At 43.5% G+C, this 24333-nt stretch overlaps 1 protein-coding gene across 10 annotated transcripts in view; it reads left to right on the forward strand.

The window, feature by feature from the left end:
- HHAT (hedgehog acyltransferase) overlaps positions 1-24333 on the forward strand; it is a 252438-nt gene that overhangs the window by 30932 nt on the left and 197173 nt on the right. For 7 of the 10 annotated variants that reach the window (XM_077338335.1, XM_077338344.1, XM_077338351.1 and 4 more), the window contains 3 exons: positions 4563-4757; positions 13975-14181; positions 22861-23032. In XM_077338335.1, coding sequence (XP_077194450.1) covers positions 4563-4757; positions 13975-14181; positions 22861-23032 — 574 coding nt within the window. The remainder of the gene's footprint in view (positions 1-4562; positions 4758-13974; positions 14182-22860; positions 23033-24333) is intronic. The other 3 variants (XM_077338399.1, XM_077338417.1, XM_077338408.1) reach the window with 2 other exon arrangements.

Here is a 24333-nt window from a genome sequence, read left to right on the forward strand (position 1 = left end):
TCTTCCACCAGGTGTTTGGTTGAGGCCAGGCTAGGAAGAATGATTCCCCCCCCATGTATAGGTCTGGGGTGGCCAGTTTGGCCAGTTATCATCTGAAATCATCTCCTGGTTGGCTGTTGGCTCTGTGAATGGGGCTTGGGGTAGGAGTGGGGATGTCCTGCAGATTGAGTTTTGTCACCATCTGGATTGTTGTGTGCATTGTTTTATAAACATGAGCAGACAGTGTGATGCAGTGGTAAAAAAGGCAAATGCCATTTGGGGCTGTATCAACAGAGGCATCACATCAAAATCACAAGATGTCATAGTCCCATTGTATATGGCACTGGTCAGACCACGCTTGGAGTACTGTGTGCAGTTCTGGAGGCCTCACTTCAAGAAGGACGTAGTTAAAATTGAAAGGATACAGAGGAGAGCGACGAGGATGATCTGGGGCCAAGGGACCAAGCCCTATGAAGATAGGTTGAGGGACTTGGGAATGTTCAGCCTGGAGAAACGGAGGTTGAGAGGGGACATGATAGCCCTCTTTAAGTATTTGAAAGGTTGTCACTTGGAGGAGGGCAGGATGCTGTTTCTGTTGGCTGCAGAGGAGAGGACACGCAGTAATGGGTTTAAACTACAAGTACAACGATATAGGCTAGATATCAGGAAAAAAATTTTCAGTCAGAGTAATTCAGCAGTGGAATAGGCTGCCTAAGGAGGTGGTGAGCTCCCCCTCACTGGCAGTCTTCAAGCAAAGGTTGGATACACACTTTTCTTGGATGCTTTAGGGTGCTTAGGGCTGATTATGCGTTGAGCAGGGGGTTGGATTAGATGGCATGTATGGCCCCTTCCAACTCTATGATTCTGTGATTCTATATGGCGGTTTTAGACTTTTAAAGACTTTTATGTCTAAAGCCAGCTAGACCAGAAGTGACAGTAAACAAGTACAAATATAAATAAATATTATACTTTTGTCACATCATGATAAGACAAGAGTAATTGGAAAAGATAATAATGCTGCGGAAAGTTGAAAGCAGGAGAAAAAGAGGAAGACCCAACATGAGATGGATTGTCTGTATAAAGGAAACCAGGGCCCTCAGTTTTCAAGATCTGAGGTAGGCTGTCAATGCTAGGTTGGAGGACATTAATTTCATAGGGTGGTCATGGATCAGAAGTGTCTTGAGAGTACTTAACACCCACACAAACACACCCACAATTTTAACACTTTCATAAAGAGCTGTTTTGTTTTTACTTTGGCTTTGCAAGTGTGGCTCTTGGTGAACAGTCAATAGACATCCCTCCTCCCCAGAATTGTACTAATGACATATTTATTTGCATTGTTTGGATATATTTTCATCTTAAGAAGCATTAGCAAAGAGTATTTTTGTCATAGCTGGAATCACTTCAGTGGTTATTTCTCGGCTTCTAGAAAAGGCAAAGAGACCAAAAGATAACTAGACAGCCCCCTTGACAAGCTTCAAAGCACAGCCTGTGTGCATTGAACAGTATTTGAGTGCTGTTCTCATCAGATGTGTCTCAGGGTCTCTCTTGACCCCCACTGGGAACAGCATAAGAAAATTTGTGCAAGACTGTGTATCATGTCACAGTGTCAACAAAGAAGTCTAATGTTGGTGTACAGAGACTCAGCATCCATAGTGACTAGAACGCTGTTTTCTTGGAGATGCTTCATGGTCTCTTGCCTAAGAATAAATGCACATGTCTGACATTAGAAACCACAACATTTAAAAACCAGTGGAGGGACATTTTAACCTCCCAGGACATCCAGTTGTTGACTTAAGAGTAGCAGGAATCTCAAAGGGGGGTTAGAAAGAGAGACTGCAGAATTCCAATTAATAATGAAGTTCAAGACAATGCGTCTTCCTAGATTGAATTGAGACCAAGGTTTACCATCTCATTAACACAGCCTACTACTCCTTCTGCATATCACACCCAATCCAATCATGCCTGTGATTCTCATTCATCTGCTATTGTCATTTGGCATCTGAAATCACTCCATGCTTTAATTATAACGATAGATAGGCTCACATCCGAACTGTACCTAAAGTCTCAAGAAAGCTCAAGTTGTGTTATAGTGTTTTTTAGTTTAAAATAAATAAATACTAAATACATAAATAAATATAAGATTGCAGCAATTTCCCCCAGCTTCCTTTTCCTTTGCAGATCCCCTCTAGTTTGTTCCCGAGAGTCCACTAACACATAGGAATAACATTTCAAATAGCTCAGTAGGAAATGATACTTAATTTCTTAATGGTGTGGTTGGGATTCTAGCCATCATCTGACAATCCTTATAACAGCCCTGTAAAGTAGATCACATTGTCTCCAAGGTGTAACAGTGGGTTTGAGACTGAAAAAGATGTGGCTCGCCTCACTGAAGGTTTCCTGTCAACTTAAAGTGGTAGTGGAAACAGTAATATTTTGATTTTATTTGTGCCTGCCTTTCAGTGTACACTAGACCAGGAGTGGCCAAACTGTGGTTCTCCAAATATCCATGAGCCCCTGCTATTATGCTGACAGAGGCTCATGATAATTATAGTCCATGGACATCTGGAGAGCCACAGTTTTGCCATTCCTGCACTAGACTCTTCTATTGTTGCTTTGTTGGCATAATTGCTGGCAAATAAGGGAAAATCCTGAGCTAATAGGAGGTTAATCTGTAAAAAGCATGTGAAGCTTTTTTAGAAAGTAGAAATCAGCAATAACATCTGCATTGATGACCACAGACCAAGCTGTCCTTAAAGACATAGGAAGCTGTCCTTAAAGACATAGGAGCTGGATGAAAACCTATTTATGAAAGGTAATGAGCTTGAATGAGCTTGAAAGTATAGGTAAAGGTATCCCCTGTGCAAGCACCGAGTCATGTCTGACCCTTGGGGTGACGCCCTCCAGCGTTTTCATGGCAGACTCAATACGGGGTGTTTTGCCAGTGCCTTCCCCAGTCATTACCGTTAACCCCCCAGCAAGCTGGGTACTCATTTTACTGACCTCGGAAGGATGGAAGGCTGAGTCAACCTTGAGCCGGCTGCTGTGATTGAACTCCCAGCCTCATGGGCAAAGCTTTCAGACGGCTGCCTTACCACTCTGCGCTACAAGAGGCTCTTCTTGAAAGTATAACTGGAATGCTAATATTTTGGAGGAATAAATTGTCCTTCTTATACCCTGCAAGATGAAACTCAAATACTTTGGCCACCTCATGAGAAGGAAGGACTCCCTGGAGAAGAGCCTAATGCTGGAAGTGACTGAGGGCAAAAGAAAAAGGGGACGACAGAGAATGAGGTGGCTGGATGGAGTCACTGAAGTAGTTGGTGCGAACTTAAATGGTCTCCGGGAAATGGTAGAGCAGTGGTCCCCAACCCCTGGTCCGGGGACCGGTACCGGGCCGTGGCTCCTCCTTGTCCTCCTCCCTGGCTGTTGCCTTGGGCTGCCCTTCCACTCTGCCACCAGCTCACCTTTGGTGCTCTCTGGTGGCTGCCATGGCTGGGGCTCCCCCTCAATATGGCACTGCGCAGCTGCTGCTAGCAGTGCCCCCCAGGGGGCGGCAGGAAGTTAGGGTCACCGGCGGGAATACAAGTCGAGCAGGGGCTTAGGCATTGGCAACGTCCCTAGGCAAAATACTACCCCCCCCCCCCCAGGCCTCAGTAAAATCGTCAAGCGTTGACCAGTCCCCAGCGATAAAAGGGTTGGGGACCACTGTGGTAGAGGACAGGAATGCCTGGAGGATCATTGTCCGTGGGGTCAAGATGGGTCGGACATGACTTTGCAACTAACAAGAAAAACCACAACAGTTTTCTCAAGTCTACCTGGTGAGTTTATGGTAGAGGCAAGATTTAAATTGGGCACCTCCTGGATCATTCTTTGAAGACAAGGAGCTGTTTTGTTTTGTTTTTGTATCCTGCTTTTTAATATGTAAAGGGGTCTCAAAGCAGCTGACAATAGCCTACCCTTTCTCTCCTCACAACTGACTCCCTGTGAGGTAGGTGAAGCTGAGAGTGCTCTGAGAGAATTGTGACTAGCTCAAGGTCACGACTTCACACCTAACAACAACATACCCTGCAAGGGAAGGCAAACAGGTATCACTTCCCCCTTTTCCTCTGTCTGGTTTTTTTTACTATTCTCTTCCTCTGCTCAGCCTCTTCCTTCACCATCTCCCCTGCCAGGCTTTTTGCCCACCAGCTTGTGGGATGGCATCAGCTCCTTGCCTATGGCAGCTCACCCTGTTGCCTAGTCTGCCTTAGACACGTAATGCTAAGGGAACTCTTCTGCCAGGCATTTGGTTGAGGTCAACCAGATCCAACATCTTCCACTGGACCCTCGAACCTCCTTCCCATGAAACTTAATGCCTTGAACCTACCTATCAAGGGTCTGTCAGTATGTTTTGGTTATGAATTTATTGTTCTCACTGTTCATTATTGTTCTGTTGTTATTTATGTTTAATTACTTTTTTGTTCCTGTTCCTTATGTTTCATGTGAGCTGCCCTGAGCCTCTAGGGGAGGTGGTATATAAATTTATTAACATGATAAACAAGCGTTCATTTCATCCATGGTTATTCTCTCTGTCTTTCCAGTACAAACCCTGGGTTTTGATGGCCTATGGGATGGCAGCCTGTTGGTTTTTGTTGGGCACAAATGGTCTGATCGTGATTTTGCTCCAAACAAGTGTTTCTTATTTCATGGCTCAGTTTAAAAACCCGGTTCTGACCTGGCTGAGCTCCTTGCTTCTGTTGTCGACTTTACGCATCCCTGCCCTGGAAGACCTACAGGTAATTTCTTTATATCTCGTTGTCCCAAAACAAACACTTTCATTTTTGGTTTTGAAGAAATGAGTTTTGAGGAATCACGTTAAGACACAAGTGCAGTGACCATTTAGTTATTTTTGACATCTTGAAAATAACCCTTTCTTTGGGAATTCATTATAAAGTTGAAGACCCATTACGAAGTTGCCTAGCACTTCTCTACACAATGACCTTTCTTTGGCCTTGCAGTCTTTTCAAACAGAATCTGCTCCCAGTGGTTAGGTGTGCCTCGGCACTGAGTGTGACTAACATTGGAGGCATGCCCAGAACAGTGATTCACATGGACACATACAAAAGGAACTCTACCAAGGGTCTGACTAGATAAGACACTGGAAAATCTGGGTTTGCATTTTCTTGGGTATTTAAATGGAAATAACATCCACTGGCAAGGAGGGTTTTAATCCTTCACAGCATGTATAGTTTTGTTGACTGAAACTGCTCCTTTTCTTACCTTTTGTTACCTAGGACGGGGGGGGGGGGAGATGGGCAGAGAGGTTGCAAACTTTTTATATTTTTCTGTTTCAGAACTAATTGGTTTTGGTTGAAACCACACAGGCAGAGGATGAATCTCAAAGAGTGCAGTGGTTAAGAGTGGTGGACTCAAATCTGGAGAACCAGGCAGCCAAGTGACCTTAGGCTAGTCACAGGACTCAGAGCTCTCTCAGCCCCACCTACCTCACAGTGTGTCTGCGGTGGGGAGAGGAAGGGAAGGTGAGTGCAAGCCACTTTGAGACTCCTTCACGTACTGAAAAGTGGGGTATTAAAAGCTGGCTCTTCTCTCTTCTAAGCTGGCAGTGACATAATGGCACATTTCACCACCACAACTATAAACTAATACACTTTAATTCTATATGTAAACAATCACCTTCCCTTCCTCTTCCCACACCAGGTACCCTATGAGGTAGGTGAGGCTGAGAGAGCTCTGAGACAGTTGACTGGCACAAGGTCACCCACTGACTGCATGTGGATGAGTGGAGAATCAACTCCGGTTCTCCGGATTTGAGGCCACTGCTCTTAACCAGGACACTAAGCTGCTTTGGGTCCCCACTGGGGAGAAAGGCAAGATATATACAAATTAAATCCATATATAAATAAAATGCTGCTTGAAGCTTGAAAAACAGATATAGAGCCTAAGCTGTGGAATGACATCCTGATAGTGTTGAGCAGTGATCACCTTATTTTTCTTTTAGGAAAGGTTATAAACTCCCTTTTCATTTTCGTTTTCTCCCCCACCCCCAAACAAACCTGTGTTTTTCAATTGCATGCGTGTTAGTTTTTAAAATAACCTTTTGTTTATTTGAAGGATTGTTTGTTGTGCAGCATCGTTTCTGCTGCTTTGTTTTCTTTTTGTAAAAGTGGCATATAAATGCATCTAATATAATGTTATTGGGGGTTGGGCTTCTTCCTCTTTCTGCCTCCTGTTCAGGGACAGATAAAAGGGCTAATAGAAACTATGCTTTGATTCCCTGGAGTTTTGTCATGATCAAAGCTCAGCATCTCTTCCCCTTTCTTCCTCCCCCCCCCCCCCCCACTCTTGGAAGGTAAAATTATTCCTTGCAAATTTAAAAGAAGCTGCTACAGCATGACTATCGGCTTTACTCAGGACGGCAGCGGCCAAGGTGTTCTTCTCTCCTTATGTGCCCTAGTTAGGAAGGGCAGCAGCTACTGCGATACTGGAGTTTTGCTTATCTGCAATTTTTTAAAAGTCTGCTGCTTCAATTAATATAAATTATGTTCAGAGTGTTCCAATAGTTCAGGATATTTCTGTTCACCTCCTCCCATATTAAAACTGTAAATGGTGCACCTGTTAATATCGGTACTCTAAAACGTTTTGATCTTGCCTTTTGTGTATTACCTAGGACGGAGTGGAAAGTTCTCAGGGGAATCTTTATTGGCTCGAAATGGAGCTTTGAATGGAAGCCTCTTGGCGGTCCTTGCAGCAGCAGTGTTTGCACTGCTTGGTGTATCTGGGCTGCATTTATTTGTGATGTTTTTACTCACGAGATGCCAAGGTGACAGTGGGCGCTTTGCCCTGCCTCTATTTTGGCATCAGATGTAATAACAGTTCCAGAGGGGTAGCCATGATCGTCTGTTGCAGCAGAATACAACACCTGGCACCTTAAAGGCTGACCAGATTTAAAGTGAGCTCTGACTCATGGGAGCGTACGCTGCAATAAATGTTGTTAAGTCTTTAAAGTGCTAGTGGGCTTGTGTGGTATTTAGGTGTGCTAAGGTGGTGATGGGAAGTATGTCAAGTTGTTGCCGACTTACCGCGACCCTGTGGGGTGTTCAAGACAAGAGAGGAACAGAGTTGATTTGACCATTGCCTGTCTCTGTGAAGCAGCCCTGGATTTCCTGAGGTTTCCTTGTTATTGTTAAGTGCGAAGTCGTGTCCAACCTATCGCGACCACATGGACAATGATCCCCCAGGCCTTCCTGTCCTCTGCCATTCCCCAGAGTAGTCACAGAATCACAGAATCATAGAGTTGGAAGGGGCCATACAGGCCATCTAGTCCAACCTGCTCAACACAGGATCAGCCCAAAGCATCCTAAAGTCTCCTCTCCAGGCTAAACAGACCAAGCTCCCCCAACCTTTCTTCATGGTCTTGGTCTCCAAATCCCTTACCATCTTTGTTGCCCTCCTCTGGACACGCTCCAGTTTGTATACATCCTTCTTCAACTGGGGTGCCCAAAACTGAACACAGCATTCCAAGTGAGGCTGAACCAAAGCAGAGTAAAGTGGTACCATCACCTCCTGTGAACTGGACACGATACACTGTTTGATACAGCCCAAAATCCCATTTGCCTTTTTAGCCGCTGAGTCACACTGTTGATTCATGTTCAATGTATGGTCTACTAAGACTCCTAGATCTATTGCACAAGCTACTGCCAAGACAAGTCTCCCCCATTTACATTTGTTCCTATTGAACTTCATTTTATTCAGATGTTCTTGTGAGGGCCCTAGCAGCTGCATTCTGCACCAGCTGCAATTTCTGGGTCAAGGAAAAGGGAAGGCCTACGTAGAGAGAGTTGCAGAAATCAATCCTGGAGGTGACCGTCACATGGATCACAGTGGCTAGATGATCTGCGGACAGATAGGGTGCTAGTAGCTTCACCTGGCACAGATGGAAAAATGCCAGGTGAGCTACTCTGATGATTTGCGCCTCTGTTGTTAAGCATTGATAAGGCTGGTGACAACCCAGCCCAAAGCTCCAGACCAGCTGGGCCTGAGGGTGCATGTAGATGTTGAACAACGTGGGGGAGTTGGAAGGGTCACAACAACTTTTTTCCCACAGCAACCCTTTGTGTCCAATTCTTAAGAAAGGAAATCAGCCACTGGAGGGCTGTCCCACATATCCCAGCCTCGGCGAGGTGGTGGCCTAACTATTTGTGGTCAACCACATCAGACATGGCTAACAGATATAACATCATAAGGAAAGCCAAACTGCCCCTGTCCAGCTGGTGCCGGAGATCATCTGTCAAAGCAACCAGCACTGTTTCTACTCTGTGTCCAGGACGGAAGCCTGATTGGTATGGGCTGAGTGCCAAAGTTTCCTCGTGCCAAGAGCTGGTCCTTAGTGGCCCTTTCAACCACCTTACCCAGAAACACAAGATGCGAGATTGGCCGGTAGTTGGCTGGATCCCGTGGCTCCAGCATTGTTTTTTAAGTAAAGAGTGAACCACCGCCCCTCCTACCATCCCTGTTAATTCCGCCGATGACAGGGAGAAGTTGAAAATATTCCTCAGGGGGCTTCCTATCCATTGGTCATTTGTTTTGAGTAGCCAAGACAGGGATCAAGGGGACAAGGGGTCACCCTCACCAACCCCAGCAGCTCGTCCATGGCTGCTTATTTCCATTTTCATAGTTCCTCTCCCAACACTACAGTTTCCAGATCCTTACATTCAGTATTAAGCTGTATGTGCATGCCTACATGCAAAGATCCTTTTATGCTCACCTGAGAATCTGAGGATGTGTGTTGTGTTTGCAAGGGTCAGGGCAGAAGGTAGACTAAGTTTTGAGCTGAGTTTACAAAATAGCAACAACATAAATTTTAATGCATTTCTCAGTGGAGCATAAATGACATTCAGATTTTGGGGGGCCACCACATTAATTAAGCACCGTAATCTTAATGAAGAAACATGACTGCCAATTCTAAATCTTGGTTTTCCTTTCTTCTGTTTCTGAGCTGCTTAGCGCAACTTGGCAGCTTGTTCTTTGTGACTGGATTTTGGGGGTGGGGGAGCTGTTAAAGTCATAATTTGCACACCATGTTTTGTACTGAAATTCTGCCAGCATTCCTGGATTTCCCCGTTGTTCACTCATTTCTCCCTCTGTGCCTGAGGATGCATGAAGAATAGCTGCTCCTTTGAAAAGCACTTCTGTTCTTCCTGTGTTCTCTTTCACACTCATAGACACAGCTTGTCTGCACATTCTGTAAGTGTAGGCATCAGGCCAGGATAACAAGTGTTGCTTGTGTGGTATCCAACTGTGAGAATAAGGTCTTGTAAGGAGCTGCTTTATATGAGTAGACCAATGGGAAATCTAGCTAATACATCTAACTGTGACTGGCAGGGGCTCTTTAGGAACACTGCAGCCTGAGGTCCCTTAACTGGAGATGTCATAGGAGCATACACGTGGAAAATACTGAGCTTTATCCCACCGTGCTATATGCTGGTATGGTCTTGTTCTGAACACTGGACTACAAGAATAACATTCTGTGGGGAAATATTAGGAAATAACAAGTCTACAGGCAGATACCTTAACTAAACCAAGATTAGGCAGATTCCCAGGCAGGATATCTTACCAGTTTTTATCTTGCCTTTTCAAAGTAGTACTTATTTCATTTTCACTCTGTGCCAGCTTTTCTCATCTTTCTTGCCATCGAGAAACCCCTGAAACATTCTTCAGGCTTCGAGAAACCCCAGAAGTGATGTGATCATGCAGAATATGATTGGGAAGCATAGCTGTATACATGCCCATCTCCCCTTTCCACCCCAGCATTGGCCTTGGAGGCGGGGGGGGGGAGGGAAGGTTGATATGACCATATATGGTTATATCACCCAATAAATGTTTAACAAATTTTTAAAAAATATTAAAAAATTCATTAACTCCCACCCAGTCAGGAAACCCTTCCAGAGCTGAAAACCCCACAAGGGTTTTCTTTCCTTGAAAACCCCACAAGGTCCCCATAAGTCAGGTTTGAGTTGACAGCAAAGAGAAAAAAAGAAAAAATATTGGTTTGTCTAGCCTCTGCTTTTGCTTGGTCATATGAAGCTGCATTTCCTGACTCAAACTCTTCATTGCAAGGACACAGTCTCCTCAGGTCAAAATATTATCTGTCCCAAAAAACTTTTAAATTTCCTTTTCTTTTAAGTGTTCTGGTGTGGTTACTGAAGAGCTGTAATTTCAAAGAAACATTTTGAGGCAAAGCCAACTGGGCAAACCAAATCACACTACAGGATAGTTTGCATGTGGGATGCCCAGATGGGTGCAAATGCAAATATTGAAATACAATAAACAGAATGATGAATAGTTAGTGCAATTAAACGTGGGAATAGAATGCAGAGGCATGAACTGCAACAAGGCATAATTTAAAGGGATTCAAAGTTACCCAAAATATAAATTTCCCATACATGTTCTTTGTGCATTCTATCCATGAAATGCTCTTGAGTTAGTTTGTGTGATTCATTTTATTTGTTTATATATTTAGTTTTAGATATATCATCTTTCTCCCCCTTCAAGGATCGCTGCCTTGTTGTGGCAAGGGGGCTTGCGTAGTTCAGTGAAGCTATGAGCTATGCCGTGCAGGGCCACCCAAGACGGACAGGTCATAGCTGAGAGCTCTGACAAAAGGTGATCCACTGGAGAAGGCAATGGCAAACCACTCCAGTATCTTTGCCATGAAAACTCTATGGACAGTTCCAATAGGCATAACGATATGACGCTGGAAGATGAGCCCCTCAGGTCGGAAGGTGTCCAATATGCTACTGGGGATGAGCAGACGGCTAGTACAAGTAGCGCCAGAATGAATGAAGCGGCTGGGCCAAAGCCGAAAGGACGCGCAGTTGTGGAAGTAACTGTTGGCGAAAAGACAGTGCGATGCTGTAAAGATTTTTATTCCGTAGGAACCTGGAACGTCAGATCCATGAATCAAGGCAAGCTGGACGTGGTTAAACAAGAAATGAGAAGACTGAACATCGACATTTTAGGAATCAGTGAACTAAAATGGACAGGAATGGGTGAATTTAATTCAGATGACCATCAGGTATACTACTGTGGACAAGAATCTCGCAGAAGAAATGGAGTAGCATTCATAATCAATAAGAGAGTAGGAAAAGCAGTCTTGGGATACAATCCCCAAAATGACAGAATGATCTCAGTTCGAATCCAAGGCAAACCATTCAACATCACAGTGATCCAGGTCTACGCCCCAACCACTGCTGCTGAAGAGGATGAAGTTGATCAGTTCTATGAAGCCCTACAACACCTTCTAGAAGCAACGCCCAAAAATGATGTGCTTATCATCATGGGGGATTGGAATGCTAAAGTAGGAAGCCAAAAGATAACCGGGATAACAGGCAAGTTTGGCCTTGGAGTACAAAATGAAGCAGGGCACAGGCTGGTAGAATTTTGTCAAGAGAATACAATGGTCATAGCAAACACTCTTTTCCAGCAACCCAAGAGACGACTCTACACATGGACATCACCAGACGGTCAACACAGAAATCAGATTGACTATGTGCTCTGCAGCCAAAGATGGAAAAGTTCTATCCAGTCAATAAAAACAAGACCAGGAGCTGATTGTGGTTCAGATCATGAGCTTCTTGTTGCAAAATTTAGGCTTAAATTGAAGAAAGTAGGGAAAAGCACTAGGCCACTCAGGTATGAACTAAATCATATCCCTGACGAATACACAGTGGAGGTGACAAATAGATTTAAGGAATTAGATCTGATAGACAGAGTGCCTGAAGAACTATGGACGGAGGTTCGCAACATTGTACAAGAGGTAGCAACTAAAACCATCCCAAAGAAAAAAGAAATGCAAGAAATCAAAATGGCTGTCTGAAGAAGCTTTACAAATAGCTAAGGAGAGAAGGGAAGTGAAAGGCAAGGGAGAAAGAGAAAGATACACCCAATTGAATGCAGAATTCCAGAGAAAAGCTAGAAGAGATAAGAATGCCTTCTTAAATGAACAGTGCAAACAAATAGAAGAAAACAATAGAATGGGGAGGACCAGAGATCTTTTCAAGAAAATTGGAGATATGAAGAGAACGTTTCATGCAAAGATGGGTATGATAAGGGACCAAAATGGTAGGGACCTCACAGAAGCAGAAGAGATCAAACAAAGGTGGCAAAATTATACAGAAGAACTATACAAGAGCGAGCTTAACATCCCTGATGACCACAATGGGGTAGTTACTGACCTGGAGCCAGACATCCTGGAATGTGAAGTCAAATGGGCCTTAGGAAGTCTGAGCAACAATAAAGCTAGTGGTAGTGACAGCATTCCAGTTGAACTATTCAAAATCTTAAAGGACGATGCAGTAAAAGTGCTACACTCAATATGCCAGCAAATTTGGAAAACTCAACAATGGCCACAGGATTGGAAAAGGTCAGTTTACATTCCAATCCCAAAGAAGGGCAATGCCAAAGAATGTTCAAACTACCGCACCATCGCACTAATTTCTCATGCTAGCAAAGTTATGCTCAAAATCCTACAAGCTAGGCTCCAGCAATATGTGGACCGAGAACTTCCAGAAGTACAGGCAGGATTTCGAAGAGGCAGAGGAACTAGAGATCAAATTGCCAACATACGCTGGATCATGGAGAAAGCTAGGGAGTACCAGAAGAACGTCTACTTCTGCTTCATTGACTATGCTAAAGCCTTTGATTGTGTGGAGCACAACAAATTGTGGCAAGTTCTTAAAGAGATGGGAATACCAGAGCATCTTATTTGTCTCTTGAGAAATTTATATGCAGGTCAAGAAGCAACAGTGAGAACTGAACATGGAATCACTGACTGGTTCAAAATTGAGAAAGGAGTTCGGCAAGGCTGTATACTGTCGCCTTGCCTATTTAACTTGTATGCAGAGCACATCATGAGAAATGCGGGATTAGAGGAGTCACAAATTGGGATCAAGATTGCAGGGAGAAATATCAACAACCTCAGATATGCAGATGATACCACTCTAATGGCAGAAAGTGAAGAGGAACTAAAGAGCCTGTTGATGCGGGTGAAGGAGGAGAGTGCCAAAGTTGGCTTGAAACTCAACATCAAGAAAACAAAGATCATGGCATCCGGCCCTCTCAATTCCTGGCAAATAGAAGGGGAAGAAATGGAGATAGTGACAGATTTTATTTTCCTGGGCTCCAAGATCACTGCAGATGGGGACTGCAGCAAAGAAATTAAAAGACGCTTGCTCCTGGGGAGGAAAGCTATGGCAAATCTAGACAGCATCCTAAAAAGCAGAGACATTACCCTGCCAACAAAAGTGCGTTTAGTCAAGGCTATGGTCTTCCCAGTTGCAATGTATGGCTGCGAAAGTTGGACCATAAGGAAGGCCGAGCGTCAAAGAATTGAGGCTTTTGAACTCTGGTGCTGGAGAAGACTCTTGCGAGTCCCTTGGACTGCAAGGCGAACAAACCAGTCAGTCCTAGAGGAGATCAGCCCTGACTGCTCTTTAGAAGGCCAGATCCTGAAGATGAAACTCAAATATTTTGGCCACCTCATGAGAAGGAAGGACTCCCTGGAGAAGAGCCTAATGCTGGGAGAGATCGAGGGCAAAAGAAGAAGGGGACGACAGAGAATGAGGTGGATGGATGGAGTCACTGAAGCAGTAGGTGCAAACTTAAATGGACTCCGGGGAATGGTAGAGGACAGGAAGGCCTGGAGGATCATTGTCCATGGGGTTGCGATGGGTCGGACACGACTTCGCACATAACAACAACATATCATCTTTCTAGTTGAAGAAGCCTACTTCCAAGTAAAAAACCAATGACCTCAAAATAACAGTGATCCCAAAGGAGTGTTTCAGGAGTCAGAGCTATGTAAATAGTAAATGCTGCAAGAATTGGAGTTGTAATGGTATGACATGTAAATGCTTCACAAAAAGTGTTTTTCATCTTTACAAGCGCATGGGTGAGACTGCATACTGTAACTTCCTGTCTGCTTTTATTTTACAGAGGGGCTGGTATGGCAGTGAAAATGAATACTACTTGCTCATTTTTACCTTGACGGTCCGCTGCCTCTACTGCACAAGCTTCAGTCTAGAGTACTGCTGGTCTAAACAGAAGATGCATCATTCGTTCCTTTGGATGTTGTTATATGTGTTCTATTATCCTGTTCTTCACAATGGGCCCATTATCACCTTTGATGATTTTCATAAGCAGGTGATAGCACTTCTGAAATATTGCCTTTGTCTTGGTTTATGTGAAGTTCCATAGTAATCTTAATGCTCCATTAGATGAAATTTGACCTGTGTGCTTACTGCTTTCCTCTGCGGGGTTACTCTTGTACGAGCTTAGGAAGACTGTTGGCTTCATGATGGATAACATGTTTAGCATGACCATGCTTATGACACCCATGAAATACATTATTTATGCAAAAAAAATTGGGGTGGGAGGCATTGTATTTCTAAAGTATCCACTGCTGTTGGGTGTAGATAATGAATAAATCCCCCAGCAATTGGTTTTGTTTGATGCAGGGGCCTTCCGTTTGTGCAAGATTGTTGTTTGCTGCTCACAGATTAACTGTCTAAGAGGATTTCCTGGACTATTGGCTTTAATGCTACTTCAAATCCTCCTTGAAAAATCCAGAACCATGTAACACATTTTTCTCAGACATGTTAAGATCTACATCGGAATTCGAAGGGTTTCTTGGTCTACGACTATGGTACAATAAGATGCATACTGTGTTTGACACAGTGAAATTCAGTTAATCATAATCATAGAATAGAATCATAGAGCTGGAAGGGGCCATACAGGCCATCTAGTCCAACCCCCTGCTCAACGCAGGATTAGCCCTAAGCATCCTAAAGCATCCATGAAAAGTGTGTATCCAACCTTTGCTTGAAGACTGCCAGTGAGGGGGAGCTCACCACCTCCTTAGGCAGCCTATTCCACTGCTGAACTACTCTGACTGTGAAAAACTTTTTCCTGATATCTAGCCTATATCGTTGTACTTGAAGTTTAAACCCATTACTGCGTGTCCTCTCCTCTGCAGCCAGCAGAAACAGCATCCTGCCCTCCTCCAAGTGACAACCTTTCAAATACTTAAAGAGGGCTATCATGTCCCCTCTCAACCTCCTTTTCTCCAGGCTGAACATTCCCAAGTCCCTCAACCTATCTTCATAGGGCTTGGTCCCTTGGCCCCAGGTCATCTTCGTCGCTCTCCTCTGTACCCTTTCAATTTTATCTACGTCCTTCTTGAAGTGAGGCCTCCAGAACTGCACACAGTACTCCAGGTGTGGTCTGACCAGTGCCGTATACAATGGGACTATGACATCTTGTGATTTTGATGTGATGCCTCTGTTGATACAGCCCAAAATGGCATTTGCCTTTTTTACCGCTGCATCACACTGCCTGCTCATGTTTAGTTTACAATCCACAAGTACCCCAAGGTCTCGTTCACACACAGTGCTACCTAGAAGTGTATCCCCCATCCAGTAGGCATGCTTTTCATTTTTCTGACCCAGATGCAGAACTTTACACTTATCTTTATTAAATTGCATCTTGTTCTCATTTGCCCATTTTTCCATTGTGTTCAGATCTCGTTGAACTCTGTCTCTATCTTCCGGAGTATTTGCCAGTCCTCCCAATTTGGTGTCATCTGCAAACTTGATGAGTAGTCCCTCCACCCCCTCATCTAGATCATTAATAAATATGTTAAAAAGTACCGGGCCGAGCACCGAGCCCTGAGGTACCCCACTACTCACCTCTCTCCAGTCTGATGAAACACCATTGACAACAACTCTTTGAGTGCGGTTCTCTAACCAATTCCCTATCCACCTAACTATCTGAAAATCCAGATTGCACAGATAATAGTCTGTGCATGTGTGTTGATCCTGATACACAAACCTATCACAGGAAATGATTGGGGGAAAAGTATTTCAAAACTTGCAAATACATGAATATATATAACATTAACTCTTTAGTTCAGGAAGGACCTAAACATGGAGTAAAAAGCCATAAATTTTTGTTGTTGTTATGTGCGAAGTCGTGTCCGACCCATCGCGACCCCATGGACAATGATCCTCCAGGCCTTCCTGTCCTCTACCATTCCCTGGAGTCCTTTTAAGTTTGCACCTACTGCTTCAGTGACTCCATCCATCCACCTCATTCTCTGTCGTCCCCTTCTTCTTTTGCCCTCGATCACTCCCAGCATTAGGCTCTTCTCCAGGGAGTCCTTCCTTCTCATGAGGTGGCCAAAGTATTTGAGTTTCATCTTCAGGATCTGGCCTTCTAAAGAGCAGTCAGGGCTGATCTCCTCTAGGACTGACCGGTTTGTTCGCCTTGCAGTCCAAGGGACTTGCAAGAGTCTTCTCCAGCACCAGAGTTCAAAAGCCTCAATTCTTTGACGAGCCATAAATAAGAGGTGTGATAAATTAACTTGAAAATAATTCAATCTTAATTTTACTTTTTGCAAAGTTTCAGAAGCCGTTTTTCTTGGCATCTAAGTATTTTATATTAGTGCCAAGAAAGAGCTGGCTGCTACTGAAAAGGCCTGTAGTGCAGAGGCTTTTATTATGGCTAACACTGGTTAGCTCTGTCTTAATGACAAACACCAGAGAAGTTGCTAAGCTTCATTAAGCAATGCATATATACCATGTACCAATATTGTGGCTTTTGCATGCATATAATTTCTGAGTACTGAGAGCTTGATAAACATTCAGAAAAGTTGACAGAAAAGTTGACAAGTTTTTCTCCCTCTTACATCAACTCACGGAGAACCCAATGAAGTTATTGGCAAATAGGTTCAGATAGACAAAAAGAAATACTTATTTCCAAACAATAATTAAACTGTGGAATTCACTGCCAGGGGATTTAGTGATGGCCACAAGCATAGATGTCTTTAGAAGGGGGCTAGAGATATTCCTGGAGGTCTTCCATGTTGACTAGAAATGACGTGGGCCCATGTTGTCATCATCCTTAGAATGTTGGTACAGAGGCAAGCAAACCTTACATATCCAGTGCTAGAAGGCAGCATCAAAGGAAGGCCTTGACTTCTATTCCATGTTCATTTGACCTTCCATTGTTTGGCAGTTGGTTGGCTGCAACATGAAACAGGTTGTGTACTAGATAGACTACTGGTCTGATCCATCAGGGCTGAATTTATGTACTGATGTCAACTGATACACCTATGCTAGTAGGTGTGGGTGTAAAGGTGGTGATTTTGTAAAGTATTTTTGCACAGGATGATGAGCAAGACAGCCTGAATAGACCCTATGGCATGACAACTCAGTGTTAGAAGGGCCATTCAGCTCAGACTTGGCCAGGGAACCCATGGGTGAGCCAGAAACCATCACTGGCACTCCTGATCAGGCTTGAGCCAAATAATCCCTGCAAAGCTTCATTTGCTCCTCTCTGCCAGTGACCCCTGTTCTCTATATATTAAATGGATAGTCTTTCTCTGCCATTGAGACAGTTCCAGACCCAGAAAAGAAAAATAGTCTAGGTTTTCCAAAGCAAGTTAGAGCCCTGTTTTCCATTAAAATTATCTATCACCGCAACTGATGTGCCTAAATGAGCATTTTATCACTGGGAGCTGAGCAGGAAGCAGATGTGTCAACATGCCTATTGAAGTCTGATAGGCATGCAGGGTAACTGAAGCAGCACCATCCAGAAATGCTCAGTTCTTTCCCCTGCCCCAGCACTTTGAAGAACCATAGTTTCTTCAGACTACTCAGAGCTACTGAGATGTCATTAAGGATGAGTCAGAATAGTGAAATCATCCGGAAAGCTCAGTGAAAGATGTAATAAGAGTTATTAAGTAATCTTCTATTCTTTACAGAGAATACACCAATCATCTGTGTAATCATTTCCAAGTAACAAACAGAAAAGGGAAAGGAGGAGAAAAAATGGAAGTAAGCTGAATGAGGTGTTTTCTCATACCCTTTCCCTGAACAACTGACAAAATATTCACTTCATGTTGTTTTAATAGCCCCATGAATAAATATATGATTTTCTTCAGAAGAAAATATAGAAAAGATACAGATCAAGAGCCCAACATTTAACTCTAAATCTTAGGCCCAAATGAGGAGAGGGAAGAAGAAAAAAACTGTAAGGTGACATTTTGAAAATATTGAAAAGTAAGTATGATTTGACTTCATTTTATGCCATCTCTCTTGTATAGTTTTGTTTGTTTTATGAGAATTTATTTTAGTGAATTTAGAAATCAGGCTAAGTGAAATGCCAGCTAACTATTAACAACCTGGTCAAGAAGGTTAAAAAAAAAGAAGAAGCGAGTTGCTTCATAATATTTAAGAATCCCAGAAAGCAGTTTAGCTATTAATCTGAAACAGGATGAGTTTTACCTCAGAATTAGATATAGCAATTATATGTATTACTAGCAGAGAAGCCCATTTTGAAAATAGGGTAGGGAATGGGTGGATGTGCAGCAAGGTGTGGTGAAGCATGGCTGGATAGCCATCCTCAGGTCCTGGCCTCACCTGGTGGCAGCTCATCCTCAGGCATGAGAAGCAGGGAAGAGCCTTTGGATGATGTGGGAACATTCTGATTGGCCCTTTGGGGGGGGCCTTCTCCCGCTAGAGCCAATTAGAGGTTCCTGGGTGCTTCCTGACAGTGCACCAGCTCCTCCAAGTGGCCAAGGGGAGGGCCCCCCCAAGGACCAGAGGGCCAGCTCATTGTCAGTAGCAGTGCATGTGTGTGATATGTTAGTCCGCTGAGAAGAAATACAGAGGGTGCTAGTGGATGGGGAGGCAGACTGTAGGAAAGGAAGGAAGAAGAGGAAAGGAGGTATGGGAGAGAGAAAAAAGGGCAAGGTGTGGTTGAAATAATGGGTAGAAGGGAGAAAGAAAGGAAGTAAAGGAGAAAGACAGGAAGCAAGTGAGAGGGAGAGACAGGAAGGAGATGGAGAAATAGAGGAAGTCAGGAAGTAAGAAGGAAGAAAGGAAGGCAGGCAGAGAGGTAGGTGAAAGGGGAGGGGACACGGGGGTGTGAAGGTTGGGGGGAATCGCGAGGGGGGTGAATTGGGCGGGGGAGGTGGCAAGGGAAGAGGGGTAGAGAGGAGTGTGTGCGTGGGTGTGGGGTGGGGGAAGGGGTGGGAGAGCGTGGTGGGTGGGTGGCTGTGTGTTTGTGCGTGTGTCTGATGGCGCGGGGAAGCGGCGGTGGCACGATGGGGCGGCAGCCAGGGGGTTGTGTGTGTGAGTGTGCGTGTCTGTGGTCACTGGGAAGCTGTGGTGGGGCAATGGGGGGTCGGCCAGGGGGGTTGTGTCTGTTTGTGTGTCTCTTTTGGGCACCCGAAGGAGGCTCAAAGCAGCTTACAGTCACCTTCCCTTTCCTCTCCCCACAACAGACACCCTGTGAGGTAGGTGAGGCTGAGAGAGCCCTGATATCACTGCTCAGTTAGAACAGTTTTATCAGTGCCATGCCGAGCCCAAGGTCACCCAGTTGGCTGCATGTGGGGGAGTGGGGAATCAAACCCGGCTCTCCAGATTAGAAGTCTGTACTCCTAACCACTCTACCAAACTGGCTCTCAAGTGCAATGATAATATGATATCCAATGACATGTAAATGCAGATTCTTAATCAGAGTTCAAAACTGGTCCGACGTATCCTTACCTGTTGCTATAGTGGAGGGGAATAGCAATGAGTGGAGGCTCCATGAGACCATGCTCTTGAGCACCAGGAGTAGTTATAACTTTTAGGAAGAAAGAACTGAAAGTACCTGGCTACAGATAAAGTAATTTTAAGAATTCAAAGCAGAGGAAATGGAAAATTCAGAATAACAAGCTAAAAAAGGGGTAATAAAAATGTTCTGAGATCCTCATAAAGTGAACACTTGAGAAGAATATGAAAGAAGTATCAGTCTTACCTACAAGGCATGGACAGAGTCATTCAGAATATGGGACATTCATGAATTACCTTGACAAACCTGAGAAGAATTTGCATTTAAACAAGCCAGACAAAAGGCCCTTGCATATCAAGTGATAATCAAATAATATGCACATGTTGGAAGAGTTTTTAGAGGGGAAATATCATAATATTGAGATGATCAACAAAGACATGCTGTCATGCCCGCCTGCTCAGATTTGGCACCAGGGCTGCTCCAGCGGCAGAGATCTCCCTGAGGCATTGGGAGACCCGCCTGCCACAGACTCCAGCTGCCTAACCTATCTAGTGATGAGCAGCCTGGGCCCAGCCAGGCTGTTACCCAGCCATATTTCATCAAGCCCCTGGATAAAGCAGTCACCAGTCTAGAAGACTCACCAGAGGAGCAGCACCAGTAGGCTCAGGTCAAAGTTCCTACAAGCTCTGAACAGCAGTGTTGGAGGATGTGATCTACCCTGACAACTGTCAGATGATCAGCAGGCTTGCTAGCTCACTTTAAGGGTAAATGGGGCCCAGCTGTGCAGGCTTCCTCTGATGATGATTAGAGCCACCTGCAAGCCCTCGAGGTTAAGGGCAGCCCCACCCGGTTTGGGTGTATATCAGGTGAACCCTGAGACAACGTCTGTTCTGGGGTCAATATGTTCTCTGCTTGTCTCCTGTTCTGGTTCACACTGGCAGAGCTCTGATCCTGTGACTTCTGGCTTTTTGATCTCTGGTTTGCCTGACCTTCCTGTCTTGTCTGATGTTACTGCTCTGGCTCCTAGATTCTTTGGTTTGGTTTCAACTCCATTCCTGATACTGGTTTGTGTTTTGCACTCTCTGGTTTTGACTACAGCCCGGCTTGACTTCATTCTCCAACCCATGTTCCTCTGAACTCTGTCTCTCTTGGCTTCTGACCTCCTGGACTGGTTTCTGGACTTTGGGGCAAGCTCTCTGCTCCAGCACAAGCACCCGGCCATGCAGGTGCAGCTTGGCAGGGTAGTGCAGATGCTCTGATTCTGGTACTTTGATAGTCCATAATACATTTCTTAGTCAGAGCATAAATCATGTATTTCATCTCAAAGTGTGAGCTTTCATGCGCATGCACAGTTCCTCAGACAAAATGGAGCGAGGATAATGTGAGTACTGATATATAGAACAGGTAAATTAGTGGCAAATTAGTAAACTGTGTGCCATATTATGCCACATGATAATGTTATGATAAATGGCATAATTTGTATTCTGTGACAGTTTACGAAGTTCCCTCTGATTTACCTTTTCTATATATCTGTACTCTCATGATCCTTGTTCTATTTTGTCTGAGGAAGTATGCCTGCACACAAAGGCTCACACCTTGAATAAATCTTTGTTGGTCTTAAAGGACTCAAATTTTGCTGGGGAAAAAAATGGCTGAGCATCCATTTTAGGTTCCTGAGTAAATTGGCTAAATATAGTCCTACGCAGGTAACAATTATTCTTTGATTTGATCTTTAAAAACAAATCCCTTTTAAAATAATGATGACAATATTTTACTTTACTGTTCAAATCCTGTATCTAAAGGTGAGGGAAATAAACATGTTTCTCCTGTGTTAATTGCCTTTATTCCCTCCAAATTTTTCACCTTCTTATGCTTTTCCTGATAAGTCACAGAACAAAAAAGCTTTTTTTGGAAGCAATTATCCCAACAGGCGAGAAAGGCTGAATGCTGAGAATATTATAACCCTATGCAACATTTTTAGAATGAATTGGACTGGCTGTTAAAGACTGAGGAAGCTCTGTGTTACCAGATGTGACTTTGCTCTCCATGATGTGATCAGACACTGGAGTGAGGGATAAATATGTAGGGTGATGAAAGCCTACATCTAAGCTTTTTGTTGTATGATTGCTTAGACGCTTAGGTTAAACATAGATTCAAATGAGTAGCCGTGTTGGTCTGAAGTAGCACAATAAAATCAGAGTCCAGTAGCACCTTTAAGACCAACAAAGATTTAATCAAGACGTGAGCTTTCGAGATCTTTGTTGGTCTTAAACGTGCTACTGGAATCTGCTTAGTCTGACGATGAGTGCTTGCACTCGAAAGCTCACGCCTTGAATAAACCTTTGTTGGTCTTAAAGGCACTACTGGACTCTGATTTTATTAGGTTAAACGTGGCATTATATATTTTTTTAAAATGATGAAATAGTACCCCACCCCAGAAATTGGTCTGCAGTCATAATAGTTTTGATTTTGAACAACTGAGACACTTATTTTCTAGAATAAATGACATCTTGTTCCATTTGAAGGATACAGAACCCATGTTGTAGTGTGAATGTGAATTAAAAATACATATGGCAAGACGCCTTGGGCTTTTTTGCATAAAGCAAGAAATGGAGAGTACAAGTTGATTGTCCCCTAGAATTTCGCTGGGTTTATAATGTCAGGTTCTTAGCAGAAATCTGCTCTTTGAAATGAAGAGACTGAGCTCTAAAATGGAATTCTTCCAGCAGATTTTTCATATACTGGTGATGGTCCTATATTTAAATAAATTCAGTTACAATTGGATGACAGTGTTTTTGGATCAGAAACCTATCAGTATCCTTTCAAATGTGGCAAAAATTCTTGCTCAGCAGTGTAGAAAATTGTTTGCTCATCCATATGCAGCATTTGATGTGTCAGTTGCACATGTGAGCAGACATGCATGTGTGATCGTTATGCCTGACATTGTTTATGCATACTACATAATATGCTGAAGGGCTTTCCATGTAGGAATTGTGTTTTAAGCATTCCTCAATTTATGTTATAGCAAAATGTTTTACTTATGATATAATTTGTTGGTCAGCATGAAATGTCAAGAAATCAAATACAAAAGTCAAATCAGGGTTCTCTTGAATTCCACATTTTTAGTGAATTTATTTTCCCGGGATTAGAAGAACAGAAATGAAACTATGTTTTTAAAATGCACTATTATGCCATCTTTTCATTTTGTAAATGATTTGTCATTTCATCACAATTTTAAAATGCCTTAATTTATTCCTTTTACAGATGACTAGTCAAGACTCTGGTGGTCTGAAGTCTAATCTAGGGATTTTCATCTGGGGCACTGTTCGTATTTTCTTATGGTGGTGGCTGGCAGAACTGATGATCCATTTGATGTATATGCATGCAATTTACAGTAGCCCTTCACATCTGCAAGCAGTAAACTACTGGGCCCTAGGTAAGTGTTCATGCATGAGTTTGTTATTCTGTATTAAATTCTTCTTTATCATTTTCTGTTCTGTGAAGTCTTTAGGATCCTCACAGCACCCCATCCTGTTGTTCACAAATTACAAAACCTACTAAAGAAACTCAGTTCACCTACCTGAGGAAGGCGCCCACTCTCCAGGCGTTCTACAAACTCTGAAAAACTGGATTATTCAAGAGGGCTTTTCTATGTGGGCAATAGAGTTGCCTTGTGTTAAATGATTCACCAAGAAAGACTGTGGCTTATACCACTGTATATATCTTGCTGAAATTAGGATCCTACTGTGTAACTGTGGCATCATAGATTATATCATATAACTTGTCATGCTAGTTACCTAACTAATAATGTCGAAACTGTAGTTGTTGTTTTAATGGATTTTAATGGGGTTTTAAAATGTTGTAACCCGCCACGAGCCGCAAGGGAGTGGCGGGCAATAAATCAAATGATGATGATGATGATGATGATGATGATGATGATGATGATAATAATAATATATATGCTTGTCTTCAATTCTGTTATTAGATTTACACTTGGTTCTAGTCCTATTACATTGTTTATTGAATGTTCCAACCTGATGATTGCATGAACTTATTCCGTGTAATCCGTTTTGAGGCTTCCTCAGGAGGTGGTGGGTTCTCCATCTTTGGAGACTTTTAAACAGAGGCTGGATAGACATCTGATGGAGAGGCTGATTCTGTGAAGGTTCAAGGAGGTGGCAGGTTACAGAGGATGGGGGTCGTGAGTGTCCTGCATAGTGCAGGGGGTTGGGCTAGGTGACCCAGGAGGGCTAGATGACACAGGCCTTTTAGATCTCCTATTACTGGATCCTTCAATGCAGATGCTCTGCCATTGAGCCATTGTCTCTCTCCTCCAACTATGTGTTGAAAAGGGAAAGAGATTTGAATAGTTGACAGCTGCCTTTGGTCAGTGGCAAAGAAAACCTGGAAAGGGAAATTTAGACTGACAGTGTGGGTAGCTGTTATGGCATGTGAGAAGATTTTAGACCTGTGAAAGAGTGTTGGTAGAGATTCCAAACTAACCATCTAACTGCTGTTCTGCGTTCATTCTGTTCTATTGTTCATTCTGCCTGTTCTGGTGGCAAGCAGGGGGGGGGGAAGTGTGCGTAAAGAAGCAAGAAGACTTCAAATGAACCAATCAGGACATAGGAGAAAATAATTTCTATTATTCCATTCTATTCCATTCTATTCCCTATGCTAAATGCACATCTCCAATGCCCCCTGTAGGATATACTTCACATGTTTTGGAATTATGCA

The sequence above is a fragment of the Paroedura picta genome, chromosome 1, assembly GCF_049243985.1.
Source record: "Paroedura picta isolate Pp20150507F chromosome 1, Ppicta_v3.0, whole genome shotgun sequence".
Taxonomy (NCBI): domain Eukaryota; kingdom Metazoa; phylum Chordata; class Lepidosauria; order Squamata; family Gekkonidae; genus Paroedura; species Paroedura picta.